Here is a 14613-nt window from a genome sequence, read left to right on the forward strand (position 1 = left end):
CTTTATATCGTCTAGCTTCTTATCTTGGGTCTCAGACGTGTCTTTAATAAGTTTTGCTAGCCTGGAGAGCTCCCTTGCCACCTGGCTGTCGGTACCAACAGGTGCTTCATTGCTAGCTAGCGGCATGTCGGCGCTGTCAACCTTGCTAGCTTGCTCACTAGCCCTTGTGTTGGCTGAGGCGAAACTTGAAAATATCTTCGAATTTCCGGATTTCTTTTGACCTCCCTGGGGCATCTTGCTTTACCTTGCCAGAGAAGTGCGTGTAGCCTCGAAGCTCTGAGCCGTTGCGGAGTTAGTTAAAAGTTTGAGTGCAGGGTGAGTGGAGCGAGAACTTCAGGCATCCATCTTCATTGCCTGCATCACGTGACTCCCTTGGGTCATCATCTTGCTTCATTCTGAGCCCCTTGTGCCTCATATTCACGTGTACAGGACATTGTTTACTCCCCATACACAGCTTTCAACGTGGCAAGAGTTCTTGTTGGAGATTTTCCCAAGTTAGCCAAGGATTTGATTTTAATCATTAGCTCAAGGTTCATCACACACAAAAGTCAAAGAAAGTGCTGTTTGTCTCATACAGTACTGAGATGTTGTGTAACACTATTATGTACTTCATTACTGTGTGGCTGCTGAAACATGTGATAAGCAACTGATGTCTGATTTTTTCATTTGTTTGTTATGTCAGAGCTCATATTTCATGTATTAACTGTGTCTCTCTTGTATGAAGATTTGTCTCTTGTCCACTTTTGTTTGTATGAAGGAGGTGAGCTTGTTCCTGAGGCCTTGGAGTGCACCACAGGCCTTGTCTAGTAACTTGAAGGTCCACACAAATAATTCTGTGGAAACCTTGTTGTTCCATGCTAGTTTGAAAAAAATAAAATAATTACTGAACCCCACCTTTGGATGAGAATTCATCTGTCCCGGCACAGGTATCTCCAGTGTGGTGTGTCTTAAAATGGTCTTTGTAAAGCAGTATGTGCACTGTTGCATGCAGGTAATTACTGGCCACAAGTGCTGTAAATATCCTATTCTTGTAATGGAACAAAGCACTTAGTCAATCATTCATCTTGCAAACTTACTGACAGCTTACATTTACTGTAAGGATTCAGTGACTCCAGGAGACAAATGATAAGAAATGACATGCCAATGTGAGAAAAACTCAATAAATCAAACAGGTAAAAAAGTGAAAGGTCAGCTGCTCTCTTCCTGTTTTCCATGTTTGCTCCATGCAGTAATATTCTAGGTCTCCAGCTTTCAAAGACAGATAAATACATCAATTAGAAACACAAGACTGGATTTAACATGATACAGTAATAATTAGTCACAGGAGATGCCAGTAACATTCATGACATTCACATTTCATTCATTCATTATGACCAATGCTGAGATTCAACTCATATCACCTGACATGAGAGGGATTATTTAAATAGTTGAAATCAATTTATATGAGAAAACTATTTTTTATTCTTGGACATTTGTTCAGCAGCAGTTTGGATGCCAGCAGGATTTATTTAACCCGAGTCACGCTGTTTTTAAAAACTGTGAGATGAGATGAAAAATATTGAAATAGTTCAAATGTCTTTTTCCATTGTCAGGAACGCACCTTCAGCACATATGTACTCTCAGATGGTTGTAAATGGCGACTCATTAGTCACTTGATCAATGCTGAAGTGCAAGTTGTGTTTCAACGTGTTTCAACACTGCCGTATGATTGATGGCCCCATAAAATATACTGACCGAGGCATCAGATCTAGTACCAGTTCTGTTTCAGTTTTATGCTGTTGTCCAATTGTGACTAATAAGTAACTCCTTTAATGTTTTAATCAGTGATTTCTGTGACGCATTTTAGATTTCACCAGTGATCACCTTGAAAGATCCCTTTGTCCCATAAACACGCCTATAAATTAACACACCTTCACTCATTGTGAGTTGTTTTCATTTCATTTATTGTTGGATTCACACACACTCTCCTTGGGGTAAGTCATGAACGTTGTGTTGCATAAGACAGCATCATTTTAATAATGTATATTCATCTCCTTTGTCTTTTCCAGCAAGTTTGTGTCGTGGATGCAGTCCATAATGAGAGTTCCTGGGGGGTTGTTTCTGCTCGTACTTTTGCATATATTTACAGGAAGCAGTTCAGGTAAACCATCTGATATTTTGTCATATTTGTTTGGACTTGTATTCACTGTGTAATTGTACTGTAATGTAAAATACACAGTTTTCTTCTTTTTGTCACAAACGGAGGGGCTCTAAATCAGAGACTAAATAAATGTTCACTCTACACACATTAAAATGGCGCCAAGATTATTAGTATTCACAAATCTGAATTTGCTCATTTTAAATCTTCCAAGTGATTTCTTCATATTTCTCTATGTAAATGAAAAATAACCAAATTACATTTGATTTGATAAATAATTTAACTGTTATATCTCAAATATGAATTTCCTCAAATTACATCTTTGAATGATAAATTAAAAATTACAATATATTTATGACTGTTGTTCACACAGTTGGGAACAAAGGTTCACATACACTTGTAAAACCATGTATATCATGACAGCTATTTTCCAATGACTCCTCTAACTCTTCTGTGAAGAGGAATGCTCAAATATACAACCAGAAGCAGGTGGATGGCCACCAAAAGTGCTTTGTCGAGGTGAAAATGGCCAGGGGATGTTTAACCAAATATTAGCATTGATGTATGTATATTATTGACCCAGTAGATTTTGTCATAATTCCAGAAAACCCATCATGCATGAACACACGGGTTTCAATGATTCCATCACAGCAAATTCAGAGTTGTAGGAATCTGTCACAGGCGGAAAACACAAAGAGCAAACTGAGACTGGTGGAGTGTTCAAACAGATCTAACAGAAATAAAGTCAAACCAGATCAGGATGGGGAAGCTAAGCTCTGGGAAAAATGAACTAAACCTCATTAAAAACAGGCAAAACTACAAAAACATTCAAAAAGTCTCAACTAACAACAAAGGAGAAATCTAAGAAAACCTCAGATGAATTAACTAAAGTAAGCTAACAAAACGGGATATGAAGCTGGGAAGACAGAGAGAGAGAGAGAGAGGACGAGCAAGGCTGACCAAGAGAGGGGAGAGAGAGAAAAAGAGACGGAGAATGGGAAAGAAAGAACCAGGCAGAGCCTAAAGTGAGGATCCTGACAGTTATTGGAAACTGAAAACTGCTATGGTCTTTACAAATGTGTGTAAACTTTTGTTCACAACTTTACATACAAATTCTACAGGCATCACTCTGTATTGCTCTGTTTTCTCTATAAATTTACTCTTAACTTCCTAAACATGATCCTAAATCAGAAAAGTGTAATATCACCTGAATGTAATAACTACTACAATTCTGCAGCAGCACCTGTTAAACCATTCCTGTACTTTTCATAGGGACGCTTGTCACCAGCTGTGCTTCATGTCATGATGAAGCCACCTGTTTGGAGTCAAGAGAAAGAGGCGACACTTTCTCCCACCAGGCCCTGTCTTGCGTCTGTAAAGAAGGCTTCGTAGGCGATGGCCTTACCTGCTATGATACTAAACTGTGCAGTGACTCGTCTTGCTGTCGCCAAGGTTACCACTGGTCACCAGACAGGGGCTGTGTGAAAGACCCATCTGTAAAGGCCAGCTGTGGAGGTGTAGTTTGTCCTTCAGACACAGACTGCATCAGTGTTAATGGGACTGAGCGATGTGCTGATCCCTGTGAGCACTACTCTATAATAGATGATGAGTGGCGTTCAGTAAATAACACATCGTCAGAGACTATACACTGTGATGGAAATATTAGATGGCAAGGCTGGCATCGCATGTTTCTGGGTCAAAGCAGTGCTCGTATTCCAGACTGGTGTGTCAGTCAATTCTCATGTGGCACCCATGCTCCTATATGGATGACACAACCTCATCCTACAGAATATGGAAGAATTTTAAGTCGCGATGTGTGTGGTACCTGGCATAACCGCTGCTGCTCGATTTTCTCCCACACCATAAACGTCAAACTCTGCTATGGAAATTATTACGTCTACAAACTTCAGGGATCATTGGGATGCTCTTATGTATACTGTGCAGGTAATGCTCCATTTTAAACATCTTTACGTTTTAAGAGCAAATTAAATTTTCTTTCTTAATGCATACATATCAGTAGATCTACTGTTGTCCTTTTCCTCTCAAATTCAACCACTTATTAGCAAAATATTGTCATTGCTTCGGCATCAGTGCCATTCTGTTTTTTTTGGGTTTTTTTGTGTAAACACAGAGACATATGAAGCAAACCCCGGAGTTCCTTCAACCACTGATCCACGACCACAGAACTCCACCACCTTAGCAACTCCATATAAGACCACAGTCCAGCCAGGATTTCCAACCACACAAATACCACAGCCCACACCAGGTAACAGCACACCAGTACCAGTGGTTGTCCTTTGAATTCAAAGTTCCTCTCAAATTCAACAGCTTATCAGCAAACAACTTTAATTGTTTCAGCCTCAGTGTAATTCTGTTTTTTATTGTAAACAGGGACAAACGGATCATATCCCGGAGTTTCTCCAACAACTCCTCATCCATGGCCACAGGCCACTACACAGACCATTATCAACACAACGGCACCAGGTAACAACACAGCAGTACCAGGTAACAACACAGCAGTGGAAGGGGAGATCCGCCTGGTCAATGGAGGAAACAGCTCCTGCTCTGGCAGAGTGGAGATCTTCCATAATGGACAGTGGGGGACGGTGTGTGATGATTCCTGGGACCTGATTGATGCTCAGGTGGTCTGCAGACAGCTGGGCTGTGGCAGGGTGCTCTCAGCACCAGTAATGGCACAATTTGGACAAGGCACAGGGCACATCTGGATGGATAATGTCAGGTGCACAGGGAGCGAATCAAAGCTCTCTGAGTGCCAACACAACGGAGTAGGAAATCACAACTGTGGTCACAGTGAAGACGCTGGTGTCATCTGTGAAGGTAAAGACGAGTTTATTCAGCTACAGACAGTGTTACAGTCTGTCTGTGATACATTTAGCTGAAGGATTTCAGTAACTGACAGAAATTACAGAAATGTGAAATTTGTATTGTGGATTACAGTTTTTTTCTGTTCTTTATGTAGTTTTTCAAAAGTATCATTATCCCTAAAAGGCCAGTTTCATGTGTCTCCTGTCAACAGCACAGCAGTTAAAACTACATTTAAGAAATGTGACAATAATGACAAATATCTGTAAAATAAATTTAGTTTTTTGCTGATTTAAATATAGCAAGTCAGTGTGACTTTTTTGATCACACAAAAATCAGTAGTTTTACAAGCAACAATTTGTTCTTGAAGTTACCATTAGTGAAAATACAAATGTTCAATGTACAAATTATGCAGTTTTAACACTTTTTTGGTGATTTCACTAGATATTATTTTTATTTTAACAAACGAGGGAAATTTTGTAAAATTAAATGTTTTCCAGTCTTGATTTTGCACATTTTTTCCTTCAGATAATCCCAGACATCTATAAAAATTATGCTATTTTTTGAATAATAATAATAATGAGTTAAACCCAGTCAAAAATAGTGTCACTTTACCGTCAGTCAAATGAAGAAGAAATGGCTATTTGTTAAAATGCTGATTTCTTTTATCTGGACACTATTTACGTGTTTTTTTTTTTGTTTTTTGTTTTTTTTTTTTAAAGAAAAATTTCACTTTAACAGAGTGTGTTCTTTGTTTTTCTGTTAGCTCTTTCACCAGTGAGGCTGGTCAACTCTGACAACCGCTGCTCTGGCAGAGTGGAGGTCTTCCATAATGGACAGTGGGGGACAGTGTGTGATGATTCCTGGGGCCTGAATGATGCTCAGGTGGTCTGCAGACAGCTGGACTGTGGTGAAGCTCGTGCAGCACCAACACAGGCCCAGTTTGGACAGGGCAGTGGACCCATCTGGTTGGACGATGTTCAATGTTTTGGAAATGAACCATCGATCACAGACTGCACTCATAGAGGATTTGGGGTCCACAACTGTGGTCACCATGAAGATGCCAGCGCTGTGTGTGAATGTAAGCTTATCTGTATGTTTTTCAGAGTTTATTGAGCTTTGTCTCACTTGGTGAATCTTAACCTCTCTCCTTCATTTATATCTGATGACCTTTTATCTTTTTGTTCAGTCCATTCCCCTTCACATGAGGCTCCTCAGCTTATTTGCAGAAGTGATAAACTCCTGATCGGACTGCATATAAACAGCGTGACAGCTGCTGGTTTAAATCCATTCTCTGGAAATCTGGCTTCCCGCAACTGCTCCTGGTTCTCATTGCAGGATGATAGGGTTTGGTACGAAGTGGACGCTCAGGCAGGAGCCTGTGGAAATGATCTGAGGGTAAAGACTTGAACTGTTTTCTTTCTTTCTTTCTTTCTTTCTTTCTTTCTTTCTTTCTTTCTTTCTGTCTGTCTTTCTTGCTCACTCACCCCTCAAACATCACATTTTGATGTTGTGAAACTTTAGACAACATGCTTTTGTTGTAGACCTCAAACACAAACTGCATACATAAAACAATGCCAATTTCCAGTGCGCTGATGTATTCCAACTAATTTTGCCTGATTGCCAGTGTCAATATTTATATATGCACATATTTTCCAGATATTCCAGAGAACATGAGGCTTCTCCTGTAGTGGAAATAACATATTGTTATTATACCTGCTTTTGCCATGATGGCCCACTGGCAGCTGCAGAAAGAAAATCAGGAAACCGCTTTAACTTACACGTAAAATATCCCATATTTGCTTTTTTCTAACATGTTCAAACAAAACTGTTAGCTTTTAGCTGGACAGGTGTTTACAACCAGCACTCCCAGTAGAACACACATAAAAAAAACTGTCATACCCTGGTGCAACATCAGTGGATTTAAATCAGTTCATTATAAATTCTTTGTAAATTTATAATACTTCAATACAATCTGAAGAATCTGTACAAAATCAGTATTTTCTACTCATGGAAGAGTCTGTGCACTTAGAATAACCCCCGTGTAGTATCGTTATTTTATCAGAATTTCTACATATAGGAACATCTGTACAATCTGTATCATATGTATATTTCTTGTTTATATTTTATTTTTCCATTGATGTGGCTGTGTTTTTACACTATGGGATTAATAAGGCCTACATTTTCTTATCATGTCTAAGTCAGTTAAGTTAATTGTTGAACTGACTGATAATTTAATCCTGTCTTGCAGACCAACAGCACACATGCCGTCTACTCCAACGCTTTGTTCATCTACCCATATAATCAATCCTTCGCCGTTCCTGTGACTCTTCCCTTCTCCTGTGCTTATCCTCTGAACACAGACAGCTCCCTGTATATGACAATCAGGCCATTCCTGCCGTAAGAAGCCCTTTAATAAATATATGTAACACCTCTCATCATATTCAGTTCTAAAGCTGATGAGTAAGTATAACTGTTACGTTCTTCATATTATGCTGATGCCATCACAAGAAGAAAATTAGTAGTACATACAGTGAAAAGAGCTTTTTTATGTTGCTGCCTGTGAGTGGAAACCTGCTGTTTTAAAGAATTGTTCCCTCACTGTCAAGCTGCAGGTGTTGCAGAATCATATCAGAATCAGAAACAGTTCCAAGTAGGTTTTCACATACGAGAACTCTGATTTTGTCTTAGGGAATAACATCAAACGCGAACATATGAATTAAAAAAATGTTGTAAGTCATTACAATGTCAACGTTACAAGACACCTGAGAATGTGTAAGGTTACATAGTATGTAAACAACTTGAAATGTGTGGAAGAAGAACAAGAATCCTTTTCCTGGAGGATTCATATCTCCTCACTACCAACGTCCAGAACTCTCTAAAATAATAGAAATAGAAAGCCTTTATTGTCATTGTATTGAGGATTACATTGAGATTAGGAATGTTACTCCTGCTTAGTGTATAAAGATATACATATAAAACATTCAGCACACCATAAAACCATTAGCAGGCAACATTAAAGAGGGAGCTGTACAGTAAAGTGTCAGAGTTAATAGTAGCTACTGAACAAGTCTCAGTGGATATTCCTATGTGAAATATAAAATACAATAAAATGTGAAATAAATATAGTATCAATATAGAGAAAGTGTTATTGTGAGAGTGTATGAGAGAGTTTGTGTTTTGTGTGGATTAAGAGGAGTAATGGCCTTAGGGAAGAAAGTATTTGTGAATCAGGTGGTGGAGTTCTTAGTGAACTTATAGTAAGGTTTAAACAGGTAGTAACCAGGATGAGAGCAGTCTTTGAAAATGTTTTTAAGATAAGATAAGATAAAGTTCTTTATTTCTCCCCACTCCAGGGGAAATTTACATTGTTACAGCAGCTTTATTTACAATATATACAAGGGTGGCAAAATTTTTTAACAGAAAAAATAAAAATAAAGTTTAAAGTTTTTCAGCTCTGGAAAGGTAATGTGCATTTGCAGTATCTTGGAGTGAAGAAAGAGGGCAGTCAATAATGTTTTGGGCTGTGTTGTTGACATTTTTCAAATAAAGTGGATACAATAATAACAACTGTGGAAAGAAAGACCTGGTTGTCAACATTTTAATATTTCCTTAACAGGGTGTCAGGAGGTATTTCAGGTGATGGTCCAAAAGCCAGAGCCTACATGAATCTGTATCGTGACCCCGGCTTCACTGACCGTTATTCAGGAATCCAGGTCAGCCTCCCGGTGGGCTCGCCGTTGTATGTGGGTGTCACTGTGTCGTACGGAGACACAAACTTTGGGCTTGTTCTGGAGGACTGCTTCACCACTCACTCATCAAACCCTGATGATCCCTCGCGATACCCCTTCATCCAGAACCAGTACGTGCAACTGATTGAGCTTCAGCTGACAGTGTGTGGGTTTCAGTGACCCTGATGACCTTCTCCTCTGACAGGTGTCCTGCTGCCGGACAACCGGTGTCCATCATTGAAAGCGGCAGGTCCCTCCAGGCTCGTTTTTCTGCTGTGCTGTTCACGCTCCAGGATGATTACCGAGACATTTTCCTGCACTGCAACCTGAGCCTTTGTGACCGTAGACGTTACAGCTGTATCCCAGTGAGTTACACACCTCACTTTATCAGTAATCCATGTTCACTGCTGGTATCTATCTCATGGTTTCTCCTCCACTTTCTGCCTCATAGAACTGCAGAAGCAGAACATCTCGCTCTGTTTCCAGCTCTGCTTCTGTGGAGCCCATCACCATTGGACCCATCACTTGTGAGCAAGAATTACAGTCTGGTTTCAGGACTAATTTCTCAACACAATGATCTGTATTAACTTAATAACCACTGTTTTCTTTTCTTCTTCTTTATCTTCAGGGCAAAAACCAGCTCAGTGAGTCAGAAAGCTACAATGATAATATCACCTCATTTCATGTTTTGATATTAAATTGTTTTCATTGAAATTAATTTTAATTGTAATGATAAATAAACCATTGTGCACTTAAATCTCTTCAGACTTTGTATCATTCTTCAGTTGCACTACTCTTGCAACACCAATCAAAAATAAAATATGGAAGCTGTAAAAAGAAGGTGTCAATACTTTTCTTCCCCCTTATATCGATTATATGAATATATTATGGATAACAAAAAGTGCATTTTATTTTTTCATGGATTTCTTTTTAGATCTAATGACAGATTACACTGTAAAACAGCAACTGACTTGTATGCACCTTATTTCTTAAAAAAAAACAAAAAACCTTGACAGTGGAATGTGAAGTAGGTAACAAAGAAAATGTGTGACCCGATTGCAACCGAAACACACATCGTTGGACCTAACTGAAGATTCTCAGCAACTGTTTCATGAGTTGGCATTGAAGAGCTTAGGGCCAATGTCCGTAGTTTCTAATGTGGTACGTAAATAAAGGTGTCTTGACTTTACATCCTCCCCTGCTGAATCGCCACCTTATCGCGGTAGAGGGGTTTGAGTGTCCCTGTGATCCTGGGAGCTACGTTGTCCGGGGCAATAGCTCCTGGTAGGGTCTCCCAAGGCAAATTGGTCCTGGGGGAGGGACCAGACAAAGAGCGATTCAGAAAACCCTGATGACAGCACGCAAAAGGAAAGTCACTACCTCATCCGGACCAGGGAAACCGGGGCCTCTCCCTGGAGCCAGGTCTAGGGGGGAGCTTGTCAGAGAGCACCTGGTGGCCGAGCCTTGGGGCCCCGTGGGGCTCGGTCAGGCACAGCCCAAGAAAGTAGCACGGGGTCACCACCCGGTGGGCCCACCACCCACCAGGCAAGAAATCGGGGTCGGGTGCTATGCCAACCAGGCAGTAGGCAGGAGCGGCCGTTAATTTTTTCAATTAGATCTAAAACTGCCATGCAGGTAGTGCTGTGTTTCCTGAAGTCATACTGGGAAGAGGTGAGGATCTTACAATTTATCACTGTATCCATTAAGTCTATTGTACACTATACTTTCCAGTATCTTGGAGAGCGTAGGCAGTATGGAAATTGGCCTATAGTTGTAGATATCATTTTTGTCCCCAGATTTATGAATGGGGAGAATTTTAGCAATTTTAGTCATTTTTGGTAATCTCCCAGTGATTAAGGATAGATTTATACAGTAAACAAGTGGTTCCAGGATAACATTCAGAATAGCCTTTAGGATGGTGCTGCAGATTCCATCAGCACCAGCTGTATGTGAGCTGTTCATGTTCATCATAATTTTGTAGACCTCATTTCCATCCTTAGGCCTCAGGAAGAATGAACAGGGATAGTTTCCAAGTAGATATTGACTATAAGAAGTGCCTTGATGTTGGGGGATTTTACTAGCAAGATTCTCATCAAGTGAAACAAAGTGGTCATTAAAATGATTTGTTAATTTTAGCATATCATTATTGTCTTTGATCTTAGTGTCAGGAAGCACAAAGCCTTTGTGCTCCCACCCAAGAACTTTATTCAGTATCTGCCATGTTTTCTTGGAATCACCCTGAGTTAATTGTAGACTCTCAGTGTAGTGATCTCTTTTCCTTTTCCATATTAAATGTGTGAGTTTGTTCCTGAAAAGGGAATACTTTTCCTTGTTTCTGTTTCTAGGATTTTTTAGATAATGTTTGTAAAGTTTATTTTTTTAATTGATTGATCGATTTTAAAATACCCTTTGTTAACCAGGAATTACAATCCTTGGAACAGGATGCCACCATCTTCTCAGGTATAGTGCACTGAATGGAATTAGTTCTAGCAGTAATCAGAGTTCCATAAGCCATATCAGCATTGTTGTGAGAATAGACAGAGCAGGTTACTGAACTTCAGATGTTCACACAAATGATGTAATGTTCTTTCATTAAGTATTTTGACTTTAAAATTATGGGAAGCTGGTGAATATTTATTTTGTACATCAAAAGATAATATTATTGGAAAGTGGTCAGTAATATCAGTGATCATCACACCAGATGTTAGACGAAGACTGGATGTTAGTGATGATGCTGTCAATGGCTGACTGTGTGCAGTTTGTTATTCTCGTACAAGTATCAATTGTAGGGAAAAAAAGAGAATAAATAAATCATATTTAGGAAATCATGTTTAACAGTATTGTCCTTAGCAATGTCAGTGTTGAAGTCACCTAGAATAACACACTCCTTCTTGCTGTCATTTATATGATAAAGAAGTTCATCAAATTTCAGCAAGAAAGTATTGAGGTCAGAATCAGGGGGACAATAGATAACTCTAACTATAAAAGTTTTTGCATTATTCAAAGTTAGCTGTATAAATAGGGAGTCAGAATGACCATCACCAATATCCAGATCTTCACGGATCGCAGCAGTAAGCTTTGAATTTATATATAGACATACACCACCACCATTCCTATTTACTCTATTATTATTAATTAGAGTGTAGCCATCAATATTCAGGGTATCCAAATGAGAAATCTCATTAAGCCAAGTCTCACTACAACCCACAACATCAAAGCCACAGTCAGTGATGGACAGAAGGGAAATTAGCTCATCATGATGTTTTTTCAGACTTCTAATGTTTGTGTCCAGCAATGAAAAGTTGTTAGTGTTGATAGAATATTTTACTTGGTCTGGAGAGAAGCTCCTACAAGCTATCCTATCAACAATATCACAACATTGTTGATCATTGTCAGCTATGAAAGAACCTTCAAACCCCATTGGATGCAGATCTATAAGTCAAAGAATTATCTTCCAGGTGAATAGACATTAATTTGTTAAATCCCATTCAAAGCAGACAAGTGAACAAATAACAACCATGAAGTAAACTAAAAGACAAAATAAAGCCTTTAATCCGTTCTCAGAAAATGACCGAATTGGAGCAAAAAGATGAAGGCATTGATCCACAAAAAATGGAAATAAATAAGAGTCCTTATCAGTGGTCAATGCAAAATAGACCAAAATGTCAATAGTAGGAAGGGAAGGGACAAAAAAAGAAAAAAGGGGAAAACTGTAAAATACGGAATAGTCTATTTTTGTGCACTCTTTCAAAGTAATTTATATCACAAGCAATATTCATTTATAATGGTCAAGGTCTTTAAGCTCCCTTACCATTATTATTTTGGATTCTTCTGGGGAGGATCCATTCAACCGTATTAAGACTTTACAGTTCCTGGTCCGGGTCGCTTTTATTTTGTTAAGTTTCCGGAGGTTGCGGCCGCTTGGGCGATTTCAGCATTTTTAGCTGTCAAATGCTCATTCAGGTAAACAGCTGATCCTTTTAATTTCTTCCCCTGCATCATCAGCTCCACTTTGTGCTTTCGGTTTACAAACTTAACAATGATCGCAGGTTTAGCATTGCGATCATTATGAGGCAGGGTATAGCACGCAGCAATATTGTTAGTGTTGAGGTTGATGTCCTTACTTTTGAGAAAGTTTATAACTTGCATTTCAAGCAACTGTTGATCTTCAATGTTGGCGTCCTCACCGCTGCGCCTTTCTGCGGCGGCAGTTCTGGCATAAGATCGTGGCTTGACATCTAACCCACTAATAATGACATCTTCCATCCTCATGTATTGTTCCAGGTCCTTCGCTCAAGAACTGTGATTTGGGCGTCCTTTTCCTTAACGAGATTCTTCAGTGGTTTCACATATCAGTTCCATTAGCGTTGTCTGCTGCCTTGCGATTCTCAAGAGCTCCTCGGACATAAAGCTCAGAGATTTTGCGTATCTCCTCCATGTCATCTTCTCTGTCATGTGGATGACTGAGGGCTTTCTTCGGCAGCATTGTAACTTGTTACAACGTAGTGGTCATGCGATAGTTGTGTAAAACTTGGATTGTTCGTTACAGTTAGTGTGACAGTGGTCCACAGGGCACCAGGTTTAGTTCAGTGACTCCATATTCCTCGCCGCAGTGCCAGCCACCATCCGACCTGCCACCCGCCATGTTGCCCTTTTACACATGTGGTGCTAAAAATTCTGCAGCCGGTGCATCTGGAGTAATAGTAGACCCATTGGGCTGGGCTGGCCTGGTGTGGAGGGCTGCATTAGCATCTGCTGGAGTCTTTGGTCTACCAGGCATCGAATATCCTGTCAGTCATCTATGAAAATCTCATAGATGACTGACAACACAATGGTCCAATCACAGTCTGGAGAGGCAAAGTTTGAGCCTGGACAGAAAAGAGGTAGCAACAACACTGATCAGTGACATCTCTTCTGTGGGATTATCAGGCTGCTATGAAGTTAATAACTACCTCCAACTTGGCAGTGGGTGACGGAAGTGCCCCCTTTTCCAGCGAAGCAAAGAGTTGCACTGAATGTGGGAGCTGTTAAACCGACGAGGTTATTTTTTTGAAAATGTGGCTTGAATGAATTTGACTTACAGGACTTAGCAACTCCATTTTCAGATGTGCGATTGGCAAAAAGTAACTTCAAGCAACTTGCAATGCAATTTTGAGAATCAATGTGTGATACTCTGCAGAGTCACACATTGAAACTCTGTTGAAATTCATGTCTTGTAATTGATCACTGGGGTTTTTTTAAACTTACAAGATGGTTTACTGTGTACTGTTGGTGCAGTGGCCTATGATTTTCAGTGGGAAAACTATTTCACCTGAAAAATTCCAAACAAAGTTTAATTAAAAAGTCAGTTGACCAAAGAATAACTTCAAGATCTCATAGTACCTCATTATTGCAGGCTGTTGTGGTTCCAGGAGTTTCCAAAAGCAGAGTTGGAGACAGAACAGTTTAAAATTTGGGTTTGGGAGGCAGAAACCCCCTCTGCTTTATGATCAATCTTAAAACCTCCCTGTTTAGTAAAGCTTATGGTTACAGATGGCTCATGTTCATCCCTTAGTTCTGCTGCTTTTGGCTCTGGCTTCTCAGGAACTCTACTTTCTCTTCTCCTGTTTCACCCTCCATACTTTTATATGCCACTGTTGCATGCTATTAACTTTGTGTATTCTCTCCTCTGTAGTTTGTGTTTTGTCTTCTGAAGATTATGGAGCTACATGTTTCTGATGTCTCTGGCCTCACCAATCTGTCCAGTGTTTTTTGTTTTTACTATGAATCTTTTCTATCCACCTTTTATTATCTCTCCTTTACCCTCAACCCAACCGGTCGAGGCAGATGGCTGGGATCCCAGAATCTAGTTCTAGGTATGTTATTTTTATGTATATGAGGTGTGACAAAAAATGAAGAAAAAAACCCCAGCACATTCGTTAC

At 39.7% G+C, this 14613-nt stretch overlaps 1 protein-coding gene across 1 annotated transcript; it reads left to right on the top strand.

Annotated features, from left to right (window-relative positions):
- The first annotated feature begins 1908 nt into the window (after nt 1-1908).
- Nucleotides 1909-9448, top strand: LOC111571854 (uromodulin-like). The gene is made up of 12 exons (XM_055009776.1): nt 1909-1973; nt 2049-2140; nt 3410-4081; nt 4269-4403; nt 4529-4975; nt 5727-6041; nt 6150-6358; nt 7212-7360; nt 8580-8822; nt 8897-9056; nt 9143-9218; nt 9320-9448. Exons 2-12 carry the CDS (start codon nt 2065-2067, stop codon nt 9337-9339), a joined length of 2502 nt encoding a protein of 833 aa, XP_054865751.1. The 5' UTR covers nt 1909-1973; nt 2049-2064; the 3' UTR covers nt 9340-9448.
- The last annotated feature ends 5165 nt before the right edge of the window (nt 9449-14613 follow it).

Source organism: Amphiprion ocellaris, chromosome 4, assembly GCF_022539595.1.
Source record: "Amphiprion ocellaris isolate individual 3 ecotype Okinawa chromosome 4, ASM2253959v1, whole genome shotgun sequence".
NCBI lineage: Eukaryota > Metazoa > Chordata > Actinopteri > Pomacentridae > Amphiprion > Amphiprion ocellaris.